At 35.6% G+C, this 27,311-nt stretch overlaps 1 protein-coding gene across 1 annotated transcript in view; it reads left to right on the top strand.

Moving 5' to 3' along the window:
* MBD2 (methyl-CpG binding domain protein 2) overlaps nt 1-27,311 on the top strand; it is a 59,145-nt gene that overhangs the window by 19,557 nt on the left and 12,277 nt on the right. The window contains exon 3 of the mRNA XM_036918575.2: nt 8,887-9,024. Within this exon, the coding sequence (XP_036774470.2) occupies nt 8,887-9,024 (138 nt within the window). The remainder of the gene's footprint in view (nt 1-8,886; nt 9,025-27,311) is intronic.

The following is a 27,311-nucleotide window of genomic DNA, read 5'->3' as shown; positions in this document are numbered from 1 at the left end:
AGCATAGAGTTTGAAGTCATGAGCAGCTTTCTCAGAGCTTTCTGAAAAGAAGTTACAGAGCAGCACTATTCAATAGAAATTTCTTGATGGAAATGTTTTAACTACCAACCACATGTGGTGGCTCTTAAGAATTTGAAATGTGGGTAGTGTGACTAAATAATTGAATTTTTGGTTTAAGTTTAAATAATCATATAGTCCTAGTAGCTGCCATATTGGACAGCACAGTTCTAGAGCTATGCCTCTCAGTATACAAAGAAGACAGCAAATCTTTGTTTAGAAACCTGAATATTGCTTAGGCATTTATGCAGAGTTTGGGTTTTTAAAGAAGAGATGTCTCAAGGTTTCAGAGATAAGATGCTCAACATTTTAGGAAGGAAGCTAATTTCTTAAAAAGTTCTGAGTTTCTTTAAACGTATATAATTGGAAACACTGGGTGGATACAGAGTGATTCTGAGTGCAAGGTAGGTTTAGGGAACTCAAGTATCTTAGTTTTGTTGCTAGAAATTCCTTTTATTTTTATGTTTCAGTATTAAACTGAATTCCTTGTTTCTAGCTCTTAATAACACTGAAATGTTTATAACTTGAAACTAATTAAGTACAAGTTTCCCCACTGTTAATGTGACAGATTACAAATTGCTCACAATATGAATATGATATGTAACAAATTAGTTTTTAGGTTGTCAATCCCGCTAATACCTTGGAAAGCTTCAGTTCTTTTCATCATATTTGTCTGTTGGTACATATTTGGTACATTTGAAAATAAAGAGCATAATCCTTAAATGGAATCAGTTGTATTAGTCTGCCATTGTTCATTTCTTATGAATTACTTCAGTTTATGGTAGTACTATGATGATTATAAGCACTGCCTTGGATTCTGTACGCCTGTGTCCTGGGTACTCCACCAAATGATCTCAAGGTGCTTGTTTTAATATCTTCAGCAAAATAATAAAAATAAATTCTCATAGGGAGTTAATATATCTTGCAGGCAATATCTGTGCAGTTGGAGAACTTTAAATGAGCAGATGGTGATGGTAGGAATCAGATGAGGCTAACCTTTTTTGCTTACTTCCCTAAGGGAGAATAGTTTACTGTTTGGGGTAAGCTTAATTCTCATTAAAGTTTATGAGTATCCGTGTTATCTCCAAGTTGATATTGTTCTTGCCAATTAAATGTGCTGAGCAACTCATCCAAGAGAGAATTTGTCCCATCTCTCTGGCTTACTGATTGGCATCCTATTAATTAGCCTTACACTTTGCCCCAAGATATTAATTGTCCATACCAGTCTCCTCTGTCTAGAACCACTATGATAAATTTTAGGCTGTTTTCTTTCCTAACTGTGCAGCTGAAAAGTTACTGTGTCAAGTTAGTTACAGTGAGAAGATCTAAGTTTTCAGGTTCATAATTGAAGAGCATATTTTTCCTGAACCATAGTTCTCTAAAAGCAACATGGTATGCTTTCTGCCAAGGTATGTAGTTGCTTTTGAATGTCCTTATCTCATGTTGGAAGTCTGCTGAGTTCTAACGTCTTTGTACTTTTTTCTTTTTCCTCATTATTTTATTACATAGAACAGCAGCACTATGATTGCCAAAATACCATCTGTAGACTGCAGATTAGTTCCCCATAGGTTGCTTGTGTAGGCCTGACTGTGACTCAGAAAGACGCCGTCACATACACTAGAAGCACAACTTAATGCCAAATAATAATAGATGGAACAAGTCTAGGGATTTCTTTCATCAATAATCTTGAAGCAGATAATACAGGTGACTCTAGACTTTGCTTAATTTTGTGATGAATATTATAGGTTACATGAAGTTATATTTTCCACTTAGCACCTGAAGTTAAAGGCAGGAAATGAGACTATTCAGGATTAAGAGCTGGATAACACAAGACCTTACCTGTAATAGGCACTTTATGCATCCCTTTATTCCACATAGTTTTTTCTCAGCACATTCTGTGTTGCTTAGGTATTCTAAATTCTGTGTTTGTGGAGCATATATGTTCCAGTGATATGACAAACTAATATACAAATATTAAGTGCTATACAGTGAAGTAAGAGATGGGGTGGCAATTTTAGGCCGAGTGATCAGGAAAGGTTTCTCCGAGGGAGTGATTTCTGGGCTGAGATCTGAATGACAGAGTCAGCTATATAAAGAGAAAAGCATTTCATGCAGAGAGAATAGCCAGTGCAAAATGGCTAAGGCAGGATACATTTAGCACATGAGGGCCGAAAGTAGGCCATTATGGCTGGAGTTGGTGAGTGAGAGAGGGGTACTAGGTGAAGTTAAGGACCTCCAACCTAATCAGAGGCAGGGCATGGCAAGCTAGCAGAAGGAATGATATGGAATGCTGATTTTGGACTTTGTAGGGATTAATGTGGTTAGTTGCTGTGTAGAGAATGTTGTAGAGGTGCAAAAGTGGAAGTCAGGAGCCAGTTAAGGGAGGCTGTTGTATTTATTCAGGGATGGATGGTGGTTATGTGGACCGTGCTTGTTTAATGAGTGAAGAAAGGGTAAGATGTCACAAAGGTCACTAGATCTGCTTAGTATTCTCTTGTCGAATATACAGAAATATACTTAATAAAGAATATTTATTTTTATTTTTCTTCAGCTAATAATATTGAGCTAGTAAACGCAGACAACTTTCCAGCTAACAACAGTGTTACCATTTTTTTGGCTTATTTGATATAAGGTGTTTAGATACCGATTGGGAAAAAGATTGCTAGGAAGCAAAAAGTGAGCAGATCTTTAGCCAGATAGGCTTGCTGATGAGAATAATCTGTTCAGTGTATTAGGTTTATCATAAAGTTAGTGCTTCAAATGTATCTAAATGTATATATGAACCTTTGAGAGGGCCTGGGTTTGACTTCTGGGCTAATAATGAAAGTTGATTTGGGGGATGTAGTTGTCTGTGGTATGGCTTTGCAAGGGTTATTTGCAGCTACCCAGGTTTCTGTTTATGATCTGAGGTCTCTTTCACTAAGCTTTATATAAAGTCCTGAAGAGTACCTGACTTTTAAACTGTAGATTAGTAAGAATTAAGCCCTACAGAAAACCATTTGTGTGACAATTTCCACAGTTCTCCACAAGGAGAGATGTACATTATAACTGTACACTGTACACTTTCCACAAGGGTGTGTACACAGCTAGTGCCAACCTAGCCATAAAGGAGATAATCCCATACTAAGAGGCTTTAGTTTGAGTAGAGCGGCTCAGGTGTCTGCTTGGGAACTCAATAGTGTCTTTGCCATTAAGTCCTTTAATTACATACTAACTGAAGCTCCAGGAAGGTATTCAAGCAGAACTCTTCAAAAATTGTTTTCAATGATGGATTTTAATCCTCCACCTCTTCAATTAAATATAGGTATATCCTTTTTTAATGAACTCCAGTGTAGCCCACCTATTATTTTTGATGTCATTGACCTCCTTTAAGAAAGAGTTACCATGTTCCTCAGTGTATTTCTGTACACAATCATGGATCTTTACTTTGCAAAAACCTCTGAAGGTTGCACAACCGTGTGAATATACTAAAAAACACCGAATTGTACACTTTAAATGCTGAATTTTGTGGTGTGTGAATTATCTCAATAAAAAACACTGAAGGATTGTAATGCACTTGGTGGTATTGGCTGTTGATTTTGTGGAAAGGCATTTAGCTGTTGGCTACTGTACATATTCTGGAGCAAATCTGAAATTACTTTTTGAGGATAATCTTGGTTTGACCTAAAGATATCACTCAAGCTCACCTTTGTGTGAACCAGGGAATGGCTTTCCTTCTGGGAAAGCTTAATAAGTTAAGTTTCTAAATTTCAGTAGCTTGTTCAATAACATGTTGATGGCGATAACAGAAGTGGCTACTGTTTATTCAGAATTTATGTGCCAACAGGACTGGAAACCAGAAACCTAGTTTGTTGATTACCTTCAGGTAACTTTGAGGCAGGGTTTTTGGTGTTTCATAAGTCACTATACACCCAGCATGCTCTCAGCATACAAAGTAGGCACATAATATTCAAGATTGACCTAATGAAAGCTGCATTAGCTGCAGCTTCATACATGCATTTTTTTCATTTGCTTTCTAAGAGTCTTATGAATAGTTAACTTCATTTACAGATGAGAAAAGTGCCTTTAGAAAAGTTAAATCTTTGCTCCTTGTTTTTCTCAGCTCTTGTCATAGAATATGTACAATTCTGAACTGTCTTTATACTGCTTTATTGCAAAGCCAGGCTGAGAAAAGTAGTATTTAGACTATATAATTTAAGTCCTGCTGTTCAAACTATGCTATGTGAAAGCTTTACAATGTACACACAGCATGAATGATCGTAAAGGAATTGTTTCTGTATCATTAACTTCCAAATGTGCTCTTTTCTTCAGCTGGTCTGAGAATGTACCTGAGAGAGAAGTGCAGGTTTGTTTTTCCCCAGTTTTCCTCTCTAATCAACCTTTTCTCATTTTATGGAAGAAGAGCACACACACCTGAGCACGTTTCTTACTTGGCTTCCGTATTACCCCAGAACAAAATGTTTGATCTCCAGTAAAGGAACAATCTGAAATAATTGGTGTTGATAGGAGAAAATGAATGATTTGATAATAGTTAGTCTTTCTGTGAGCACAATTCTTTGCTTGCTGCAAAATTTAGGACTGTAATTGTAGCTGTTGATTTAAAAAATTTTTGATGGTCACTATGTGGTATTTTGACACATAACTCAAAAGAAGTTAAAATATTGAGTGCAAGAATAAAACTCACTCTACTTATTTATGTGAACAAGATTTTTTTGGTGCTACATCTGTAAAAAAAAAAAGTAAAAATAGAAGTGATACTTGTCTCAATTCTAGCAATTAGTAGTAACTCAGCCAAGGCCATGAAGTTATTTTTAAATAAATTCTTAAATATATATAATTTTATCTCATACTTAGTAGTTATTAAAATGTATGATTTACCATTTTTGGTCTGTTACATACCAATAATTTTAATAAAATAAGAAATTTATTATTTTTTTATTACTCAGACCTTTATGTCACAAAACATTTTAATCAATAATTTTACAATATGTAAATGATCATTTAAAGATTTTCAGGTTTAAAATAGGAAGTCACTGGGAATGGAATTATTCAAAGAGAAAAAGGAATGTAAGATGTATAATCACTGAGTTTTAGTGGGTATATTTAGATTTTGTTAAATATATTTTAAGGTAATGTTACAGTTTATAAAGTGTCCATATTTAAAATAGTAAGTGCATGCTTTGCAACTATTTACATTAAAATAAGAAATATTATTTATGTCAATTTTAAAGTATAGATGGAATTTTTTTTTCAAAACATGTTAGGGGGTAGGAATGCAAAAACAAAACCACTGGTTTATGACACATCCTCTTCACCTCCCTCTTCAGTTATCCTCTTTGACAGCCTTAGTCAAGCCAAGTCACTGAAAGACTACATGATAATTAGTCCACCCTGGCTTAGTCCCTTTGAGAATCACCTTCACTGAGTTGTCCTTTAATTATTATGCTCTTAGCTTTTATGGAGGGGCATTGGAAAAAAAAAAAAAATACTTGAATCTGCTTAATATTTGTTGTGATAGTGACTTAAAATTTTTCCTAGTTTTAAAAGCAGGACCTCATTTTTACTTCATTAATTGGTATGCTTCCTCTTTTCTGACCATTATACCTATGTAATTTAATGTTTCTTTTCTCACCCAGGCCCCTAGAAAGTCCAGATCCACATTTAATGTTCAGCTGTCCTACTAATCGCTATTAACTTTTTTAAAAGGAAATTTGCTTTCTCTTTGTCTTTTTTATTTTTAAAAATTAATTTTTATCACATATTTGTCCTTTCTGGGTATACTAACAGATATCCCAGATAATTATCGGAAAAAGATGAAGTAAATGTTTAAAAAAGATATATTTTTGTATTCCTCCCAGCACCTCCCAGGGGATAGAATAAACCCTCAAGAATTATTTGGCTTATTTGAATATGTCCAGCCTAATATACACATTTTTATAAAATACATTACTTTTTGATTTAAGGGCTAGCCTGTGTAGTAAGAAGATTTACCAAAGGTTGGAAACTTTTAGTTCAAGTATTAGAATGTGTTTGCCAGTTTCATTTTATAAGGAACTTCTTCACTTTTTCTTACATGGAAAGGAAATAACTTCAAATATAGCTTTAATCTTGTCCTATAAAGAAGTATTTGCTTTATAGCTCCTAACTTTATAGCAGATTGGTAGTTATTTAGGAAAATCAGAAGCACAACTGTACATTAATTAACTGATTTTTTTGGCAGTCTTCAGGAAAGAGTGCTAATAAAATTTGCAGTTTTTGTGACAGTTACTGGGAAAACCAGTTAGTCCAGCTTTTCAGATTAACCTACATGATACTACTTTGAAATACAAAATAAATTACTAAAAAATTCTGTCCTCAGAGCTTTCAGGCCATTTAAAAGAAGAAAAAATTATAACCCAAATGAGATCAAGAGAAAAGTAATGCAGCCCACTTTTGAATAATCATTCTTTGCCAGTGGGGAATGAATAGTCTCATTGTTAGATAATGGAAGCTAATTGTGTATTTTGAATATTTCTAGCCAGCTCTTCTAATTTTTATTTATTGCACCAAAATATAAGTTGATAAGTATCATCTTACCATTGTTGAACCAATAGTTTTTTTTTTTTTTTTGTCTTCCATGCTTCCTTCTGGTCTTTGGATTCAGGATTCCTCGTTTAGGGTAGTTTAGTACCTGCTGCCTCCAGTCATCCTTTGTAACAATGAGAACCTTACAGGCTCAACTGTGTTTGTTAATACAAACAGTTGCAATATATTACTGTGTCTACTAATGCTATCTTTGTTCTAATAACAGCAGTGTATATATTGTTCTTTATTAAAGAACAGAAACGTCAGAGACCAAACGTGTTGTTTAGTGATTGGCACATACTAATTATAACCAGTGATGGGCAAAGTTCTCTCTAAGCATTTATGTGTTAAACTTATTCAGGATTGAATGTTGACTGTAGATTGGGTGGCTTCACTTAGGAATTCAGGATGCTGTCTAGATGTCATAAATCAGAGGTGTCCAAACCTGTGTCTCCATCACAAAATTACCAGGAGGGCTTTAGAAATACCTCATTCTTGGGCCTCACTTTTTAGAGGTGACATCCTAAGTGGTTATCTGCAGTCTGTCAACCAAGCATGCACACTTCTAAATCAGATGTCTTCTTGAAAATCCGAAGATAAGGCCAAAAGCCTGAGAAACAGGATTGTTAAGAGTTATTTAAGATGAGTGTATCCCTTAAAGATAAGCACATACACTGGAAGAAAAGCGAGTGAGATGAAGAATGACAAGCATGCCCTGTGCAGACAGATGAGGGGGGAGGGGGTTGGTGGTGGTCGAGGCACATTTATGGTGGTCCAATAATACTCTAATTGCAGTAATTGCCAGGTTATTTTATTGTGATGTTTACCTTTCTAGACATTGCTAGTATTCTTTAAGCAAAGGTGACAGACAAATGCAGTACCTACAGGATTCAAGTAGCACAATTGTGAGTTGTTGGGGAACTCCACAAAAGGAGAAGCCTTGAGACCTCTCATGGGCAGATGGTACTAATCAGTCATGGCTTATTGTGGCCAAGTCAAGTCTGATATTTCTAGATCTTTGCATTTTTAAGAGAAGATAGAATTCCAGATTTTATGTGAAGTCTCTAGACTTGTAGAAGTTGGCTTAATTTCTTAAAGCTACCAAAACTGGAACAAAAAACATCTCTAGGTTGGAGCTGGTCCACCTGCCACCAATGTGCCCTTTTTTTTTTTAGAGCAGTGGTTCTCCAAGTGTGGTCCCTTGATCAACCACATCAGGGTCACCTGAGACCTTAATGGAAATGCAAATTGCTGGGCCCTGCTTCAGACCTCTTGTAGCAGAATCTCTGGGAGTGGGGCCCAGTGTTTTGTTTTAATAAATCCCCTGGGTGATTCCGATGCACACTCAAGTCTGCGAACCACTGTTTTGGAGTCGGGAAGTTGATGTTACAATTTTTTTCTGGAGATTGTTGTAAAGATAAAAGTTTACTGACTAGCTAGATTTTTCAAGTACATTTCTGTATAAAAAATATCAGATGCATATTGTTTTCAGATATATATGACCTTTTATATTTTTTGCCAGAATCAGAATGCACAATGATTAAGTCATGTTTTGTTCTTTTTCTTTGTTTCTCTGCCTCCCACTGTCCACCCTTAGAATACTGCAAATTTAATAGTAATTCTATGCCACATTTTGACTTCACTAGAACACATCTTACATTTTATTTACTGGTTGATTAAAAGTAGATAAGGGTGTTGATTGGCTTTTAAGTTTCAATTTTATATCTCTCCTTGAAAAGTATTAAACGTGGTACAAAAAATAAGGAATATTTCTATATTTTATTACATTTTTCTAGATTGAGTTCTGTTTGCTGAAATTAAAACTGCTGTTTCTAATTATCATTTTTTTAGTTAAAAGGGTCACCTGGTTTTATGCAAGCCTGGCCTTCAAATAGCTGATCAAGTTGACTATTTTTAATGGCCAACTATGCCATTACTTCCTTCATTCTCAGAATGTGGAAATGATTGCTGTCCTGATTGTTGTCCTGAAAGGTCTCCTTCCTTTGGTATAATACAACCTTAAACATATCCATTCATTTTAAAATCCTTAGTGTCTTAATCAAATTAATTGTGAATTTTATATAGGGAGTTCTCTTATATTTAGAAGTATACAAAATCATTTTACTATGAGAAAACTTCATGTACATATTACATAAGAAAGTGCTTAAAATGTACTGTAGAATGTTCAAAATGCTGAGATTGAGAAGTCTGGAAAATCTGATTTACATGTAATATTTATTAATGAAAAAACACTTATATCCACAGGGTAAACCAGACCTGAATACAACATTGCCAATTAGACAAACAGCATCAATTTTCAAACAACCAGTAACCAAAGTCACAAATCATCCGAGTAATAAAGTGAAATCAGACCCACAACGAATGAATGAACAGCCACGTCAGGTAAGGATCCAATTAGTTCTCCAATCATGTTTTTCAGAAAAATTCTGGTCTTTTTGCCAGATATAGTTCAAGTACACTCTGGTTAAAATGGAATATATTTGGAAAGAAAATTGCTTTACATCTTAGGCTATTATTACTGGAGAATAATAATACAGTATTTAGGTAAAATGGTTTTTTAAGAAGTTAATTAAAAATGAATCTAAATTAATATAGACTACATTTTTATGCTTTTGTGTGTTAGTGTACATCAGACTTGGTTCTGCTAACCTTAGTTTTTTAAAGATTATCTTTCTAGGGATAATAATAATTATTAGGGATGATAATCCTAAGGGGTTGAAGCATGCAGATTGTGTTGCTTAGTTTAAAAATATTTTCTATTATTTGGAAACTGTTCTGATTTCTTATTACATGAAAGCTGTTCCTCCCCTTTTGAAAAACAATTAAATGAACTTTGTCAATATGGTATATTGTCCTGTGACTTCAATTTTTTATAAAGTGAATTAATTTTTCTCTTTATTGCTTCAAGCTGTAGTCCACTAGAATCTTTTCTTAGAAAAAAAGTATTATCTGAAAGGCCCCCCTGCTGCTTAATAATGCTCCATAGCCAGGGGAGGGAGACTTGACAAATGCTTAAACCTTCCAAGTACTCTTGCTTACTCACTCCCTAACTGTAGTCAAAACTTTTAGGTACGTTGTGAATTTTTAGTAGCAATTGGGTGAGGGAGTGGAGGGAGAAACATCTGTGCATTTTTTCCCTTTCTTTTCTCTGCCTCCTCCCAGTTATAGATTAGAAACAACTGATTTACTTACAACCATTATCTTTTGCTCTCGTATTCCCCCTTTAGATATCTCACTCCACCTTTTCATTTGGATTTTTTTTTTCACTAGTCCCTCAAGCGTCTCCTCTCCAGACTTCATAAAGGATTGGGCCAAACCTTTCAGACAGTTGCTCTAGAAGAAACTACATAAAGAATTCAGTTCCCACATCCTCTGTAGTGTTTTTTCCTCTTCAGGTGAGCCAGGAAAACAGAAGATATTTGGAGCCACATGGAATCAGCATCTTGCTATAGATGTCTCAAGATTTGAAGTTCTAAACTTGCTTTACTGTTGGTCCCCAAGAGATTCAACAGGGGCCATGTAAGTGTATCACATCCAGTATAAAAGATGCATACCTGCATGTGCCTTTAGGCTCTTGTCACCACTTAGGTTTTCTTTGGGCCATTCAGCTTTCTGTATCAGGCTTTTCCCTTCTGTTTTACTACTGCACCCAGTGATAGTCACCAAACTGCCGGAAGTTTTAGTATATTCATTGCAACGGGGAAGGAATTCTGTCCTTCTGAACTTTGCCTACTTTGGTAAAGCCTTCCCCTGATTGTATTCTTTCTTAGATATTGTCTAAAGTCTTGAGCATCTTGTCCTTTGGCTTTTGGTGATTTTAAAATCGTTGCCTTGCAAGGATTTGTTACTAATTGAAATTTTTGGAAGTATGTAATTGAGCTTCAAAAAGCCCAAAAATATAAAGAAAGTGGAATCATTAATAATGTTTGTTCCATATTGGAAATTAGAGTTGTCTTATGGAGAACAGATAGTATGTAGTAGATTTTTATTCTCATCTTTTCTTTGCCAAATCATCCTCAAGTTAGTCTAAAAAGCCCAATATTTTGGTTAAAGGCCAATTGAGTAGCAAATTAAGGGCATTTTAACAGTAATCTGTTTTCTGTACCTAATTTCAGTCACAGATTTTAAAAACTGTAGTTACTGGTCGTTTATTTAGCTATAGAGATACTGGTAACTTTAGGTTTTTAATTTAGATTTTTATTTTGAAGTAGCCAGCTTAGCTGCTCCTTATTCTTTGGTATGTTGAGAGGTTTTCAGTTTTCCTTCTTGTATTCAGGTTTAAGAGATTGTTCCCAAAGAAAGTGTCAGAAAAGCTAATCTCCTCTCCCTCACCCAAAAATACTTATGTCATTTTAACCCAGATCTTTTAAGCATTTTATCTTCCTTTTAGCTTGCATAGACAGGAAGTGTTAACATTATTTAGGAGGTTGCTTCTCCAAAAGTTTGAACTGCTTTTCAAAACTGTGTTACATCACCTGACAATTTTTGCTGAATGTTTTGATTATACTAAGACATTTGTCTTTCCCCCTTCTTTATATTCAGCGTAAGAATTGAGGTAATATTTGACTACTTTCTCACTAATAGGATTTCAAAATATAGGATTGTCCATTGGGCAAATACAGGGAAGTAGTAAAGAGACAACTTTTGTATTTGTTTTTAAAATCATGATGTCATCCTGATTATTCCAGTTTAGATTCAGATTTTTTAGAAAAAGAAAGATACTGATTTTAATTATATTTTGCTATCCATATGGCAGATGACTTCTAATCAGCTATTATTATTGAGGAGATAGTTTGTAAAGATACATAAGCAAAAATGACTTTTCCAATTTTTCTACCTTTTGTATGACTTCATTCAACTAGGCTGGTATTATGAATTGCCAGATACTCCATTTGGAGAAGTTATTTTGATCACAAAGTAAAACAGACAATAAGGTTTCTATTTTTGAGCTTCCTGTAGATCCATATCACATTCTTTTAGTAAGATATTCAAGCTAGCAGTATTCTAATAACTTAGAGTGTTGAATTTTGAGACCTAGAACTGTGACTATATTTTTGGGTCTTAATCTAGGCTCTATGTTGAACAGGTTTGAAGTGATTAATTTAGATGTGAAGCAATCATAGAAAATGTTATATAACAAACATGCTATGCTTCATCAGACTATATAAATGACAGTCTAATTTGAATTCTATAAAATAAGTAAATTATGAATTTCTAATTTATTGACTCCTTGAAAATGCCTTAGCTTTAAAAGTACAAATTAGGGTATGTAAACAAAAGTGCATTAAACATAATTCAGCAGTGGTTTCTGCCTATAATTAAAACCATAAGGTAGAGATAGAATTTGTAAAATCCTATTATGATAGGGTAAGTTGCCAGCCATTGTTATATATAGTATAAGCATATCTAATGAATATCTGTTTTTTCATTAGATTAAGAAGAAACCTGGAGTAGGGTAGAGGGAACTCTTCCAACTATAAGACTATAATCCCAAACAGTAAGATCAATGGAATGTCTTATTTGGCCAGATATGTAAAACATGTCCAAAATTCTTTTTAATCTAATTGAGTTGTGATTTTGCTGTTAAGGGTGTCTATCCTAGACTTTTTCTTTCAGTCTATGAAGAACTCGCATTTCTGTTTCTTATTTCTTTGATGCTGTCATCTTTGACACTTTCTGGTCTCTTGCTTTTTCTCTTTTATCCTCAAATCAAAGAAACTTCATCTTTGAGCTATTACTTCTTCCTTCTAATTATTGGATTATAGGTTGCTAATAGACAGGGTGTTTTTGATAGTCTTTGAATATTGATTACATTTCTTACAGAATATTCACTTTTTTAATATCAAAAAATAAACATTTAACTCAGTGAAGCAGCAGATTTAAATCTTCCATTTGATCCTAGATTTTTTTTTCTTTTGTTTGCTAATTCTTCTTTCAAAGGATAGGAAACTTCCCTTTAATCCCTTTCAGAAATTGGCCTTTTTTTTAAGAATGATTTTTTCCAGCTTTAGTGAGATGTAATTGACTTGTAATATTGTAAGAGTTTATGGTATAAAATGTGATGAATTGATACATGTATATATTGCAAAATGTTTACCACAGTAAGGTTAGTTAACTCATCCATCAACTCACATAATTATCTTTTTTTTTTTGTGGTAGAACATTTTAAGATCTCTCTTAGCAACTTTCAAGTATACAATACAGTATTGTTAACTATAGTCCCATGTTGTATATTAGGTCCCCAGAACTTACTGGTCTTATAACTGGAAATTTGTTCCCTTTAACCAGTATCTTCCTTTTTCCCCTTGCCCCTGGCAACCACCAATCTACTCTCTGTTTCTTGAGTTCAGCTTTGTTAGATTCCACATTTAAGTAAGATCGTACAGTATTTGTCATTCTCTCTCTGACTTATTTCACTCAGCATAATGTCCATCTGTGGTTCATCTGTGTTGTTGCAAATGGCAGGATTTCCTTTTTTATTATGGCTGATAATTCTCCATTGTGTGTTTATTCATCTGTTAATGGACCCTTAGGTTATTTCAATGTCTTGGCTACTGTGAATAATGTGGTGAACATGTGGATGCAGATATCTCTTTGAGATAGTGATTTCATTTCCTTTGGATATATACCCAGGAGTGGAATTGCTGCATCATAGGGTAGTTCTGTTTTTCAGTTTCTTGAGGAACCTCCATACTATTTTCCATAGTGGCTGCACCAAGTTACTTTCCTACCAACGGTGCACAAGGGTTCCCATTTCTCTGCATCCTTGCTAGCACTTATTATCTCTTATCTTTTTGGTAATAACTAAGAATGAATATTTTTAAATGTTAGAGATTATCCAGATGAAAGATCTTAAAAACATGTACACTTTAAAGACATTGTGTATATAAAGTTTGTAAAATATTTCAGTGTTAAGTTATTATAACCCAGGAGTTCCATGAAGGGTATTAGATTCCTTTTCTTTAGACAGAGAAGTTGGCTTCCTCGGGCAGAAGAAATAGATGACATGTTGTCCTGTATTATGTGAAAGCATTATTCTGGGTGATGTTTTGAAAGCGCCATGTGCATAGTGTCAAATGAATAGTACAGGCAAGTGCTATAGGTCTTCAACAAGGCTGTGGCTAGGAGGTTGGGGAAATCTTTAGAAAAGACAAGGGACCTTGACTGGACTTTACAGACTGAGTGGGATATAGAAAGGCAAATGGGAAGGAGAGGACATTCCAGTTAAGGACAGCAGTGACGGGAAAGCTCTTCTATGAGAATGGCAAGGAATGAGGAGACTGGTTGTTTGGAGATCAGGGTTTCATGGGAAGTAGTGGGAACTGAGAATGCTGCCAAGGGTTTCCTTAAATGTCAATCTTTAAGAGTTTTAAAAATGTTGTCTTTGTTTTTTTTATTAGAGAAAGAAATTTGGGATAGACAAAAGAAAAAATGCTCATAAATCCTTTTTTCTAATACAATTATGATATAAAACAATGCATTTTTTATATTCTTTCAGTATTTTTAATGCATCTTTTGAAATTCTAATGCTATCATAGTATATTTACATACTTAAAAATTTTATCTACCATTGCCTTATACACATGTTATTTATTCCCAGGGAATATTATGCATTCTTCTCTGTAGGTAAACCCTCCATGGGTGATTTCATTCATTCTCATGGCTTCAGTTATTGTCTGTATGTTAATGATTTCCAAATTTACATTTTTATCCTGACCTTCAGTTTTTTATATCATGGCATCTACTAACATTTTTCAAATGGAAGTCTCCCCAGCACTTCTGACTGATCTTACTAAACTCTGTCATCATCCTGGTAAGGCCATTTCCTTAATATGGCTGTTAAATGTAATATGAGGACTAATGTAAGGCTAGGAGACCTTTGAAGAAGTTCTAGAAAGTTAGGGCACAAATTGTTTTATGACCAGCATGACACAAAGATTTGTATCATGCTGGTTATAAAACAATTGATAGAATTTATTGACTGGTCAACTGTGAGAAGTGCCTTAGAATTTAGGTCACTGGAAGAGCAATTGTCATTGACAGGAATATGAAAATACTGAGGGGCATCTCAATATGTTTCTTAAATAATAAATTGAGTATGAAAATTAGAAAATTTATACTCTTAAGTCAATCATATGGCATCCAGGTAGTAAAAGATGATAGATTGGAGCCCTGGAGGAAATACCAGTTTACAGTTTGGAAGTTAAGAATTGCAGCTGAAAGATGATGGGTGAATTTTTAAAAATTAATGAATCTATAAATTACTCATAGTAGCCTCTAATCTTCATGTATTTTTCTAGACCATTTAAAAGTATTTCAACTATCTGGTGGAGAGATCCATGACATCTTTTGAAAGTTTTACATTTATCAAAGTAATACAGGAATATAGATGAAACAAAATCAAATATGAAAGAAAATGACATTTCTAAACAGTATTTTCCTACATTTTGTCTCCAGAAGCATTTATTCTGAATTCTGGTCACTTCCCTTTATAATTACCCCTGTACTTCCAAATGATATACTTACTCTATTTCATTACTTTTTGGTTTTAGACATTTCTTGACTTCCTACAATGGTAGATGAGTACATAGTTCTTTCTCTACTCTCACACTCCCAACATAGTTCTGTCACATTTTGAGTTAAATAGGTTAAATAGTCAGGGTTTACATTATCATGACTGAAAGTACTCATGCGCCGGGCGAGTAATAGTAATGCCCTATCATCGTCCCAGAGTTGCTTTCATGGTTCTTTGTTGTTGTGGTTGATCTCAAGCACGGTATGCTAGGTTTTCTTAGAGTTGATCTTTCTAATGCTTTAACATAGCTGCCATGTGCTCATCAATATTTCCATTATGCTGAAATCCATGTGGCTCCTTCTGGTGTTTTTGCTGGTGTCACCTCTGCTCCTGTTCAGGCTAGGTTAGTTCTCTGGTCTTGCCTTGAGGTGAAACTCTAGGGATTTCCTTCACTGAGCTTCTGCGTTGAAGTTTATTTTCCAATTTCTTCTCCCTCTATCTCACTGGCACCCTATCAGTAGGTGATAAAGGTGACCTACCCTTTGTGTGGGATATTGTCTCATGTCATTTCTTTCCTTCTGAACCTCCCAAATTTCTACTCTCTTTGTATTGTTAGATATTAGTCATCTTAGAATTTTACTATTTCCACCTACTTTGTATTCCTTCTTATTATTGTTGTTTTACTTTCTGGGATATTTTCTAGATTTTAACTTTACTCTTGTTTTGATTTTTTTATCTTGGTGACTGTATTTTTAATTTCAAACATCTCTTTCTTGGCTTTTATATGTAAAATTTTGCCATCCTTATTTTATGGATACTCCTACCTCTCTGACAATATTAGTTACAGGTATATTTTTTATTTCTTTGATTTGTTGTTGTTGTTCCCAGCATTAACTGCTTTGTTGTTCTTTATTTTAAGTTGTGTCTTTCTTCTTGGCTGTTACGGGTGTTGTTCCAGTGAATATTCTAGTACATGTTTTTAGTTTGGGGTTTATATCTAGTAGTAGGATTGCTGGGTCAGAGAGTATGCAAATGTTCAGCTTTGTGAAATATATATGGAATAGTTTTCCAAAGTGGTTATACAAAGTTACACTTTAATCTGCAGGGTACACTTGCTTCAAATTCTTATCAGTGCTTGGTTTGGTCACTCTTTAAAATCTTAAACATTCTGGTATGTGTTTAGGGGTATTTTGTTATAGTTTTAATTTGCATTTCCTTGCTAACTAATGACTGAGCACTGTTTCTGTTTATTGGCCATATAGATAATCTTTCCTCTGAAGTGCCTGTTCAGGTCTTTTATGCTTTGTTTTTTATTGGTTTGTCTCTTTCATTGACTTGTGGGAGTTCTGTATATATTCTGGTTATGAGTCCTTTGTCAGATATATATTATAAATCTCTTTTCCCACTTTGTGACTTACCTTTTTTACTCTTGTAAAGGTATCCTTTGATAAATACAAATTAATCATTATAAGAGAGTTAGGAGGTGGGATAGAGACTGGGAGGGTGCAGGAGTGGGGCTACTAGGCCGGAGTAATATTCTACCCCTTGATCTGGGAGGGGGTTACACAAGTGTGTTTACTTGTGAAAGTTCAGTGAGCTGTATATTTATTCTTTTTTATAGGTTTCTGTATGTAATCCTTCAATAAAGATTGAGAAATAGTAAAGAATATACTTTATCAATCTCTTCTTTGTATTTCTGTGACATGTTTAAGGAAATTTTGCTTAATCCAAGGTTATCAGTATATTCCTATGTGTCATACTGTAAAAGCTTTACCTTTATATTTAGGTCCACAATCCATCTAGAATTGACTTTTGTGCATGATATGTGGTGGATTTATTTTTTCCCCATATAGCTAGCTAGTCAACCCAGCACCATTTACTGAAAAGACATTTTTAAAAATTGAAGTATAGTTGATATACAATCTTATATTGGTTTCAAGTATATAAAACAGTGGTTCAGCAGCTACCCATATTATTAAATCCTTACCCCAACTAGTGCAATTACTACTGTCAAAACAGAAAGATGTTACAGAACCACTGGCTATATTCTCCATGCTGCACTTCCATCCCCATGGCCAACTTATATTGTGACTGAGAATTTTGGTGTCCCTTTATCCCCCTCCCTCTCCCTTCTCGCCTGTCCCAACCCCTCCCCCATGGTAACAACCAGTCACTTCTCAATGTCTATAAGTCTACTGCTGTTTTGTTTTGTTTTTAGATTCCACAGATAGGTCTAATCATATGGTATTTGTCTTCCTCCGCCTGGCTTTTTTCACTTAACGTAATACCCTGTAGGTCCAAACATGTCACAAATAAGATTTCTTTTTTATGGTTGTAAAATATTCCATTATATATATATATATATATATATATGTACCACTTCTTTATTCATTCATCTATTGATGGACACTTTGGTTGCTTCCCTATCTTGGCTATTGAAAATAATGAGGCAATAAACATAGGGGTGCATGTATCTTTAAATCAGGGATTATGTTTTCTTCAGGTAAATTCCTAGAAGGGGAATTATTGGGTCATATGGTATTTCTGTTTTTAGTTTTTTGAGGAACCTCCATACTGCTTTCCATAGCGGCTGCACCAATATACATTCCCACCAACAGTGTTGGAGGGCTCCCTTTTCTCCACATCTTTGCCAACGCTTGTTATTTCTTGTCTTTTGGATGGTAGCCATTGTAACTGGTGTGAGGTGATACCTCATTGTGGTTTTGATTTGCATTTCTCTGCTGATTAGTGATGTGGAGCATCTTTTCATGTGCCTGTTGACCATCTGTATTTCTTCTTTGGAAAAATGTCTGTTGAGGTCCTCTGCCATTTTTTAATCATGTTATTTGTGGGTTTTCTTTTGATGTTGAGGCGTATGACTTCTTTATAAATTTTGGATGTTAACCCCTTATAGGGTAAATCATTTATAAATATATTCCCAAAAGACCATTCTTTTTCATTGCCCAGTATTGTCACCTCTGTCATAAATGAGATGCAAAGTGTGAAAGTCTACAAAAGTCAGTTTTTGGGCTCCCAGTTCCACTTTTTGGTCTGTTTGTATGCATGAATTCATTTCTATACTCTATTCTATGTCATGGGTCTGTTTCTCTTCTTTCCCAATGCCACACTGTCTTAATTACTATAGTTTTATAAAAAAGTTTTGATATCTGATAGTGTAAGTTTTCCAGCTTTGTTAATCTTGGTTCAGAATTTGGTTAGTCCTTGCTATTACCATTTCCACCTAAATTTTAGACTCAGCTTCTTCAGTCTTCTCTAAAACCTGCTAGGATTTATATGTATAGATCATTGTGGGGGAGAATTAGCATTTTTATAATATTAAGTCTTATAATTCATGAACCTTATATATCCCTCCACTAAAATTTTATAGTTTTCAGCCTAGAGATCTTAAATGATTTCTAGATATTTGTTGGTTTTGGTGCTACCCTAAATGACTCCATTCATGGTTTTTGTATTTTCTAGTTGTCGCTAATATGTAGAAATAAGTTGATTTTCTATACTGACTTTGTATCCAGTTATCTTCTAAATATACTTATTAAATAATCATATAAATCATATAAATCACTTTGATTTTATACATGAACAAAGAAACATATCATCTGCAAATGAGTTTTATGTCTTTGATGATCCTTAAACCTTTTACTTTATTATTTCCTTGTCTTATTTCATCGCTAGGATTTCCAATACAATCTTAAAGTGATAACAGATATCTTTGTCTCATTGATGATACTAAGGAATATTTTAATGTTTCTCCATTAAATACAATCCTTTCTGTAGGTTTTTTGGTAAATAGCCTTTTTTTCAGATTGAAGAAATTCAATTATTTTCCTAATTTACTAACAGTGTTTTATCAATTGGTATTACATTTTATCAAATTCTTTTTCTCTACCTAGTCAAATGATGAAATGATTTTTATTCCTTATTCTGGTAATATAGTGATTTATAGTAATTGGTTTATATGGTGAATTGCATTGCTTGTTTTTTGAATTTTAAACAAACCTTGAATTCCTGGATTAAGCCTGTATGGTCATGATGTATTATTATTATTAATGTTGTTTAGATTTGCTGTTATTTCATTTAAGATTTTTTGCATTTATATTCACAAGAGAAATTGACTGACAGTTTTATTTTCTTGAAGTTTTCTTCTCAAGCATTAGTATCAAGGTTTTGCTGGTCTTGTAATATATTAATAGAGGAAGGTGATCCCTCTTTTAATAGTTTTGGGAAGAGTTTATGTAATATTGGCACTATTCTTTAAGTGTTTGGAAGAATTAATTGTGAAGCCATCTGAGCCTAAGTTATTTGTTTTTTTTTAACAGGAAACCTTGAAGTTATAAGTTACCAAATTCAACTTACTTAATAGTACATATATGAATATTCATGTTTCCTATTTCTTCTTATACCAACTTTGAGAAAGTACTTCTCTTGGGATTTGTACATTTCATTTCATAATTTTCAAATTTAATGGTGAAGGTTGTTCATAATACTTTCTAGTGATGTTTTTAGTATTTGTAGAATCTGTTGTGATATCCTCTTTTCTCTGATACTGGTAGTATCTTGCTGAGGGTGGAATGAAGGACTGGGAGGGCTTTCTGGACAAGTTTTGACCTCAATCTATACATGCTCTTTTCCCCATGGAAATCTAAAGTTCCATTTTATCATCAAATTTATTAAGATAACATTTAATTTGTAGATGGGTTATGCTTTGTCTTATTTGACACATTGTCTTGAAGTACTCTTATAGTAATATTGGGACCTCTGTTTTCTTAATCTGTATTTGCTTGCTCTTTCTTTTTATTTTCAGCTTTCTGATTCCCTTTATTTTTAGATATGTCCCTTGCATAAAACATGCAGTTGATTTTTTTCCCTGTGGTCTGAGGGTCTTTTTTTCTTTTATAGGTGAGTTTACCATTACATTTATTATTATGGATATGTTTGGTTTTGATTCTGTAACTGTGTTCATATACTGTTTTTCTGGTATTTCTATTTTTGCTCTATGGTCTAGGTTTTCCATTTAAGTCCATACTTCTGATAGTTTTGAGAATTTGTAACCTGATTTTAGTTCTAGTGGTTGCTGAATGTCATATTTTAAATAGTACAGATGTACTTCTCATCTCATTTATCAGTATTAAATAGGAAATAGTATCCATTAATGTCCCACTATAAAAAACTGAGGAATTAATTTACACTACTGAAATGAATTTCAAGAAAGCTTTTCTGAAGGGCAGCTCTTCTGATTAAAAAAACTAATAATAGCTCTCTATTAGAGACCAAAGTTCTTGCAGTTGAGTGTGTTCTAAAATCATATTAATTCATTTATTCAACAGCTGATTATATTACCAGTGCTATATAGCACAAAAGTCAGACATGCACCTTGTCCTCTTGAAACTTTCAATCTAATAAGGAAAACAGACACTGAACAAATAATTCCAAGTGTGTGGAAATGTGACAAATAAATGAAATAAAGAACATAGTGCATATGTAAGCCCATATATGGGCTCATGTGTTAGAAGAAAATAATTATTATAACTTTTCCTCTGGGAGTAGTACATGGAAAACTTACAGGCATCATCAGTGAGTACTGTTATTCCATGGTACCCATTCAGGCTTTTGCCAAGTATTATATGCCTACTTTGTGTAAAGTAGAGCATATTTATGGCAAAATTTAGACAGGCAGTTACAGCAGATGGTTACTGCACCTCCATCCTCAACAATAACTTTTGCCCTTTCTTCATTCATCCATCATATTAAGCCCAAGTTATTATTCTTTGCCCTGACAAGAGATCTCACTATAGTTTGTGTAGGCACATAAATCAAGCTTTTCTTTCATTTACATAATAATTTTCTTGTTATTACCTAGCCCTTTCTTCCTAGGCCAGTCCTACAAAATAAGGGGGTAGCTCCTGTTGGGCTTTTGATGTTTGCAGGCTGTGGTATTTAAGGTAAGTGGTTTTTGCTGACCAGAACTAGTCAACTCAGATATATGGGGTTGATTGGAAATTGAGAAGCTTATAAACTAGACAGTGAATTCCTCCTGGGCAGGAAACCTTGTTCCCCAGTATAGCCCTAAGCCAGTGTCTTGCATATTTAGCTTTTAACCTTCTGAGTCAGTGAACATAAAGTGCACATTTTCTGGGTTTTGCTTTAGTCCATATGTGACAAGGTCCTTTGTTCTTTGATTAGGTTTAGCAAAAGTCTTAGAAAAATGAGTAAGATACTCATTGAATTTGTGAAATCCTAACATTAGAAAATATTCTGAGCAATTCCATAGAAGTTCATACTTTCAAAGAGTTTTTTAATTTTTTTTATCAGTGTTTTGCTAACCTTCTGAGTTAGATAAGGCAGTTGTTAGTACTTTTTGTGAAAATACACCCAGAGAGATGAAGTGACTTACCTAAGACAGCACATCTGCTTAATGGTTGAGTCAGGGCTAAAGCATTTAGCTCCCAAACCAGTGTTCTTTCTGTTACCCTGTACTTCCTCTACTTCATCCCACAGACATTTGAGTACCAAGTAGGTATCTAGCATCATGCTCTTGACAGAGATGGAGACTGTGCCAATTAAGACTCTTAAAATGGTAGATTTTAAAGGTAATTTGGTTCTTCTGTTTTACAAAGAATTATGTTTGTCCTCATATACCTTAAAAGGTATATCATATCTTACACATTTTAAGTATTTATTTCATTAGGAAAAAATGCTACAGTCTTATTTCTTTGACAATCACTGTTTGAAGTTTTAATTTGTTCTTTAATAGTAATACAAAACACAGGGACCATCATAAAAGGCAGACTTTCCTAAGTCTTCTGACAGCAGGTAATTGCAACAGTGGGCAATGGAGGCCTGAATCAGGGAACTGGATTTGATAATTAGGAGGTTCCTGTGACCCTGGGCAGGTCATGTTAATATAATCATAGGAGTAGAGTACAGGTCAGAGGGAAAAGACTGAATAGAAGGTGAGGAAATAAGACGAAAAGTTTCTGTCCTCATGGAAAGAGGAAGAAAGATAGAGAGGGTTTCAGGGAGAAGTAGTATGAATAAGCACATTTTTTTAGGGGACAGATGTTCGGGTATATCTGTCATTTCAGGGGAAGAATCCCAAAGAGAGGAAGGAGGAGAATGGAAAATGTGAGAGTAGAAATTGGACAAATTGATAGGGCAAGATCTGGAGGCAGGGGAAGAGGTGGCTGAAGTCCAAGAGGAGTGGTACTCTTAGGAAGGCAGCGGAAGTCTTTCTCCTCCAGGATGGCCGATGCATGAAGGTCCAGAGGGAGATCCAAGGTGGATGGGAGGGCATGAAGAGGCTCACAGCGCTGAGGCTTGATCTGGCTTTTCTAGCTGGTTGTAGAGTTGATCATTACAGGCTTCTTGGTGTAGGAGCTAATATTCAACTTAATGGTATTTAAAATAAACAGAATCAGGAGTTCGGATGTATAGGAGTTTTAGATGAACTTTACTTGGTTTCATACTGAAATTTCAATGTGTTTCTATATAATCAGTTCATTCTTTTCTAAGGGAGATTATAATTTCAAAAAGTAAGGAAAGGTGAATTTTAAGACAACAGATGAAGGGTAAAATAAGATTTAAGTTTTTGTGTGGCTCTGTTTGGCGAAGTGCTTATTCTCTGGGCTTTTAGTTTAGAATTGGTGGGGTCCTGCTGATAACTTCATCCTGAGAATTTATGGAAACTAATGTGGAAGAGGAGCCTGTCAGCTCCGTCGTGTTGCCGCGTATACCTGAACGCCTGATGTGGTTCTGAAAGGAGCTGGGCCTTCCAGTAGTCACTGGCAGATTTGGGCGTGCCTGTGACCCTGTGGTCATGACGGAGAGCTCTAAAATCTTCTAAAATCTGTTCATCAGATGTTTTTTTAACTTACGGTTTGGGATATAAAATGTCGCATTCCAGTTTTTTGGTCCTCTATCTTCCAGTAGAAATGATATCCTAAATGGCTCTAGCATCCCAGACCAGCTCATTGAAGACCATTTAATTGAAAGTGTGTCTGTCTGAATTACCAAAAATAATTACTGTTGATAACCATGTTTCTGTCAGGAAGTACGTTAGATTTCAGCTCCTAAGGTAAGACATGTTTCTGCCACAAACTTCTGCTTTGTCTTACTTGGCCCCTAGCCGTCTGTGAGTGACAAAGAGGCACCCAGCTCCAGGCTGCTTGGGGTGGATCCTCCAAGCCCAGGACTGAGGAACTGGGGTACAGGTTCTTAAAAGTTGAGAATGGAGCTGGTTATGTCCCTCTGACCTCCTTCCCTCATCCTTTCTCCGGACCAGTGGTTCTCAACCAGACCTGACTTTGTCGTCCCCTCCCCAACCCCCGTATACCTGGGGAAATTTGGAAAAGTCCAGAGACATTGGTTGTCCCAGTGGAGGTGGTGCACCTGGTGTCTAGTGGGCATAGTGGGATGTCTAGTTCAACATCCACAACAAAGAACTGTCCAACCCGAAATGTCATTTAGGCCATCGCTGCTGGTTCTAGTTTTTTCCCCCTTCTTGCTTCACTGCAGAACAGAAATAGCTTATGTTCTCCGATTCTCTCCTACCTTCTGTTCTTGAAACAAGCTCAGAGCCCTCTTGAGGTTTTTCTAAAGGTTTTACTATCATCACAACCTGGAAATTGATGGAGTATAAATAACAAAATTATAGTTTCAGGAATCTTAATTAAAAGCTCTCCATGTTATCCCCTGGACTTTAAATGGAACAATATTCTTACCCTTCTCTAGCTTCAGTCCATTCTTCGCCACTGTGGTTTCGTCATTCCTGGGGTCTCCCTCCTCCCTGACCCCTCCTGCTCGGCTGGGGAGAGCCTCGGCAGTGATCCTCTCCCTGGTCGTGCAAAGGAGGCACAACAGGAGGGGTGAAAACTCCTTGGGTTGTTTAAGCGAGGAGTTAAGGGCCAGTTCCTTTGTCCTGCATAGATCCAGCCAGATCTATTGTCTGATGCCCTCCTTCTTTTAAGAAATTCTCAGAAAGAGATTATATCACAGCGTTTCCCAAAGTGCTGGGGCAGGGCCCAGCGGCCTCCTTTCTCTACTCATCTCTCCTCCTTCCTGGCCCCCACTATACTTACCTCCACCTCCAGCTTCACAGGCATGGGCCTGAGCAGCTGCACAGGGCTTCATGGTGAGAAGGACCCGTTGACTGCTCTGCTATTGCTGCCATGAAATTCTAAATATTTTTTGAACAAGGGGCCTCCCATTTTCATTTTGTCCTTGGCCCTGCAAATTGCATAGCTGGCTCTGCTGACTGAAGTTCTCCCAGCCAACTTCTGTTCTAGGTGAGAAGCATATGGCTTGGATGGGAACAATACGTTTAGTAGCAAGAAGCTCCCGGCTGAAAATTGGGAGGGAGGACAGATTTGGATGCATGTGCTCAGTCTTCAGTTGTGAATACCTGTCTTTTGGAGTTGATTATTTTTTGCTTTCCTTATATTTATTAATTTTAATAAGATGACAAACTACTTATTAAGCGCTTGTGTGATCAGCAGTGTGCTAGAAGCCATGGGTGAAACTAAATAATAAAATGATGCTTATTCTCTTTTGAGCATGTTGAGTGTTTCTGAAACTGCTTCATTTAGTTTCCATAACCCTTTGTGATTTATTTTACTGCCCCATTTGGTAAGGTTGGAAACTGATACTGATACAGTTAAGTTCATCATTCAATTTTAAAAAGCTAGTATATGCAAAGCAAGGGTTTGAACAAAGCAATAGGTGGGTCAGACTCTGAAGCCCAGTCCCATTCATTCTGTAACTCAGAAGTTAAATCTTCTGCCCTCTGAGTTAGTTGACTCCCAAGCTGAGGCCATGAGTTCTACACAGAAGGTCAAGGCTTCTTTGTTAGTGAATTTTTAAAAAACACTACACAGGCATGTAAATACTTTTCAAATTAAATATAAGGGTAAATAAAAATAATACTGGTATATTTGGTGCTAGTTGTTTTTCAGTGTATTCATGAGAAATAGTTTTAACATAATTAACCTAAAATGCTATTCTTATAGAAAAAAATTCAAAACCCTTCAGTTATATATGCTTATTAGTAAATCACTCCCTCTCCCCTGTTTTATGAAGTAACCTGCTACCACTCCATTGTTAGTGTGACTTATAGAAAGTGTTTTCTTGGAGTAAGTGTCTCAGTCTTTGATTTACATCTACCAAATAAAAATTTAGTTGATATTTGCAATTTATTCTAAAAAAGCAAATTTGCAGAAATATGTATTACACCAATATTTTGGTTTTTATCATATGAGCCAGCCCAAATTATGATTTATCTTCTAAAAGAATCAATGCCAAATATGAGTCTGGGCCTCTTCTGCTTGATGAGGAGGCAGGCGTCAGCACAGATCACCTATAATTGATGACTTACACAGTATTACTTAGTAGGTAAATGGATTAAGAGTGATTTGATAATTTTCTTAGCATTTATTGATCTTTCATCAGCGTTTGATTTCATAAATGGAAGGGTCTGAGACCTATTACCATATGCTCTAACACAGAGCGAAACGTGTTAATGTTCTTCCAAAACTTTAATTGTTAAGATTACAACCATTTAATTACATGACCAGAGTTTTAATTCCAGCTGAACCACTGACTAGTTGTGCAACCGTTGGTAAGTTACTGTAGGTGGGATTAATAATATCTTCTGCAAAATGCTGTCGAAAATATTGACTAAATTACTGTACATCAGGCACTTAGCATAGTGCTGCCGATGGAAAGGGACTGATGGGTAAGTGGTGGTAGCCCTCCTCCTCCTCCTCCTCTTGTTCCATCAAGAGGATGTGACTGGGCATAACCAGAACTCTGGGGAAACCCTTTCTGTATTTACACCTAACAGTTTCATATGGCCTTAAAAATACTTGGGCACATGTTCTTCTGCAATGAAAAATAGAAAAGCACATGTTTTCCTCCTTTCCTCTGCAAGGAGAGGATAGAATGATATAATTTTTACCTTCTTATAATCAGAAGTAAAACCCAGAGATCTCAGGTGATGAGTATGTGCTAGCTGTGTGCATGCACTACCATTGTCTTAACACAAACCAAACCAGTCTTTCTCGAGCTGAAATTCCTGGGCCTGCCTCAAATCACCTTAAAAAAATAAATGATAATCTAGCCCCCTGTCCCCAGACCCACTGAACAGAACTTCTGAGACCTTGGAATTTGCCTTAAAATAAGCCACCCTGCTTACTCTTTTGTATAAAACATCTAGCAACGTTGGCCTGTACTCCCTTTCTCACCTCCTCACCTTTGCTTTAGCTGTATCCTTGGCCTGGAGTGGTCTTTCTTCCTCTATGGAATTCTTACACATTTGTTAAAGGCTGGCTTTTCCTTCTTGAATTCTCTCAAATCGAAGTCAAATTTGTATCTTCATTATTGCCGTTACCACAGTTGACTCTGGAGTTTTGCTAATTTTCCACGAAACAGTAAGCTTCTGGAGGGCAGTGACTGCCAATTATCCTTGGTGCCCAGCAAAATACTTGTGTGTAATGGGCATTAAAAGAATATTTATTGAATTTGGATCAATCTAATTACTTTTTTCCAGTAAACCATCCTGTTCTGACTTCCAGAAGAACACAGATCCCTCCAGAGTACATAAACTCGTGGTGACAGAGGATAGTCACCTCTGACCAGCCTTAGTTCCCAGCACATCAGAATGGGTGTGTGTGTGTGTGTGTGTGGTTGTGAGGAGTTGTTTGTGATCCCTGTTCCTGCCTTACCCTCTTCTTTGGATAGCCTTTGTAAGGCAAGTTGAACAAATCCCCCAAAGTCCCAGTTAAATCCACAGCAATTAAGAAAAGAAAATGCTACAGTTGTATTCTGGGTTGGTTTTACTTTCAGGAAACAGGTTTGATCTTTCATCGCACCAGGGCAGCAGCTTTTCCTAATGCAGCATCACGGCTGTCCTCTGGGGCTGTCAGGTGATAGCGGACATGCGGCTGTGCCTCCACTGATGTCAGAGGGATGTTTCCTATAGCCATGTGAGGGCCAAAGGTGTGGGGACAGCTCCAGTTTCTAGTAAGATGGTTCCTCTAAAGCTGGACTGCCCCATCACTGATATTTTAGGCACTTTTGTGGTTTTGGATGACATTTAATCCCATCCTATGCTCCTCCACCAGCTGGTTTTATGGTATGGGGC

This window comes from Manis pentadactyla, chromosome 6 (assembly GCF_030020395.1).
Source record: "Manis pentadactyla isolate mManPen7 chromosome 6, mManPen7.hap1, whole genome shotgun sequence".
NCBI classification, from domain to species: Eukaryota; Metazoa; Chordata; class Mammalia; order Pholidota; family Manidae; genus Manis; species Manis pentadactyla.
This window is presented reverse-complemented; position numbering and strand designations above follow the sequence as displayed.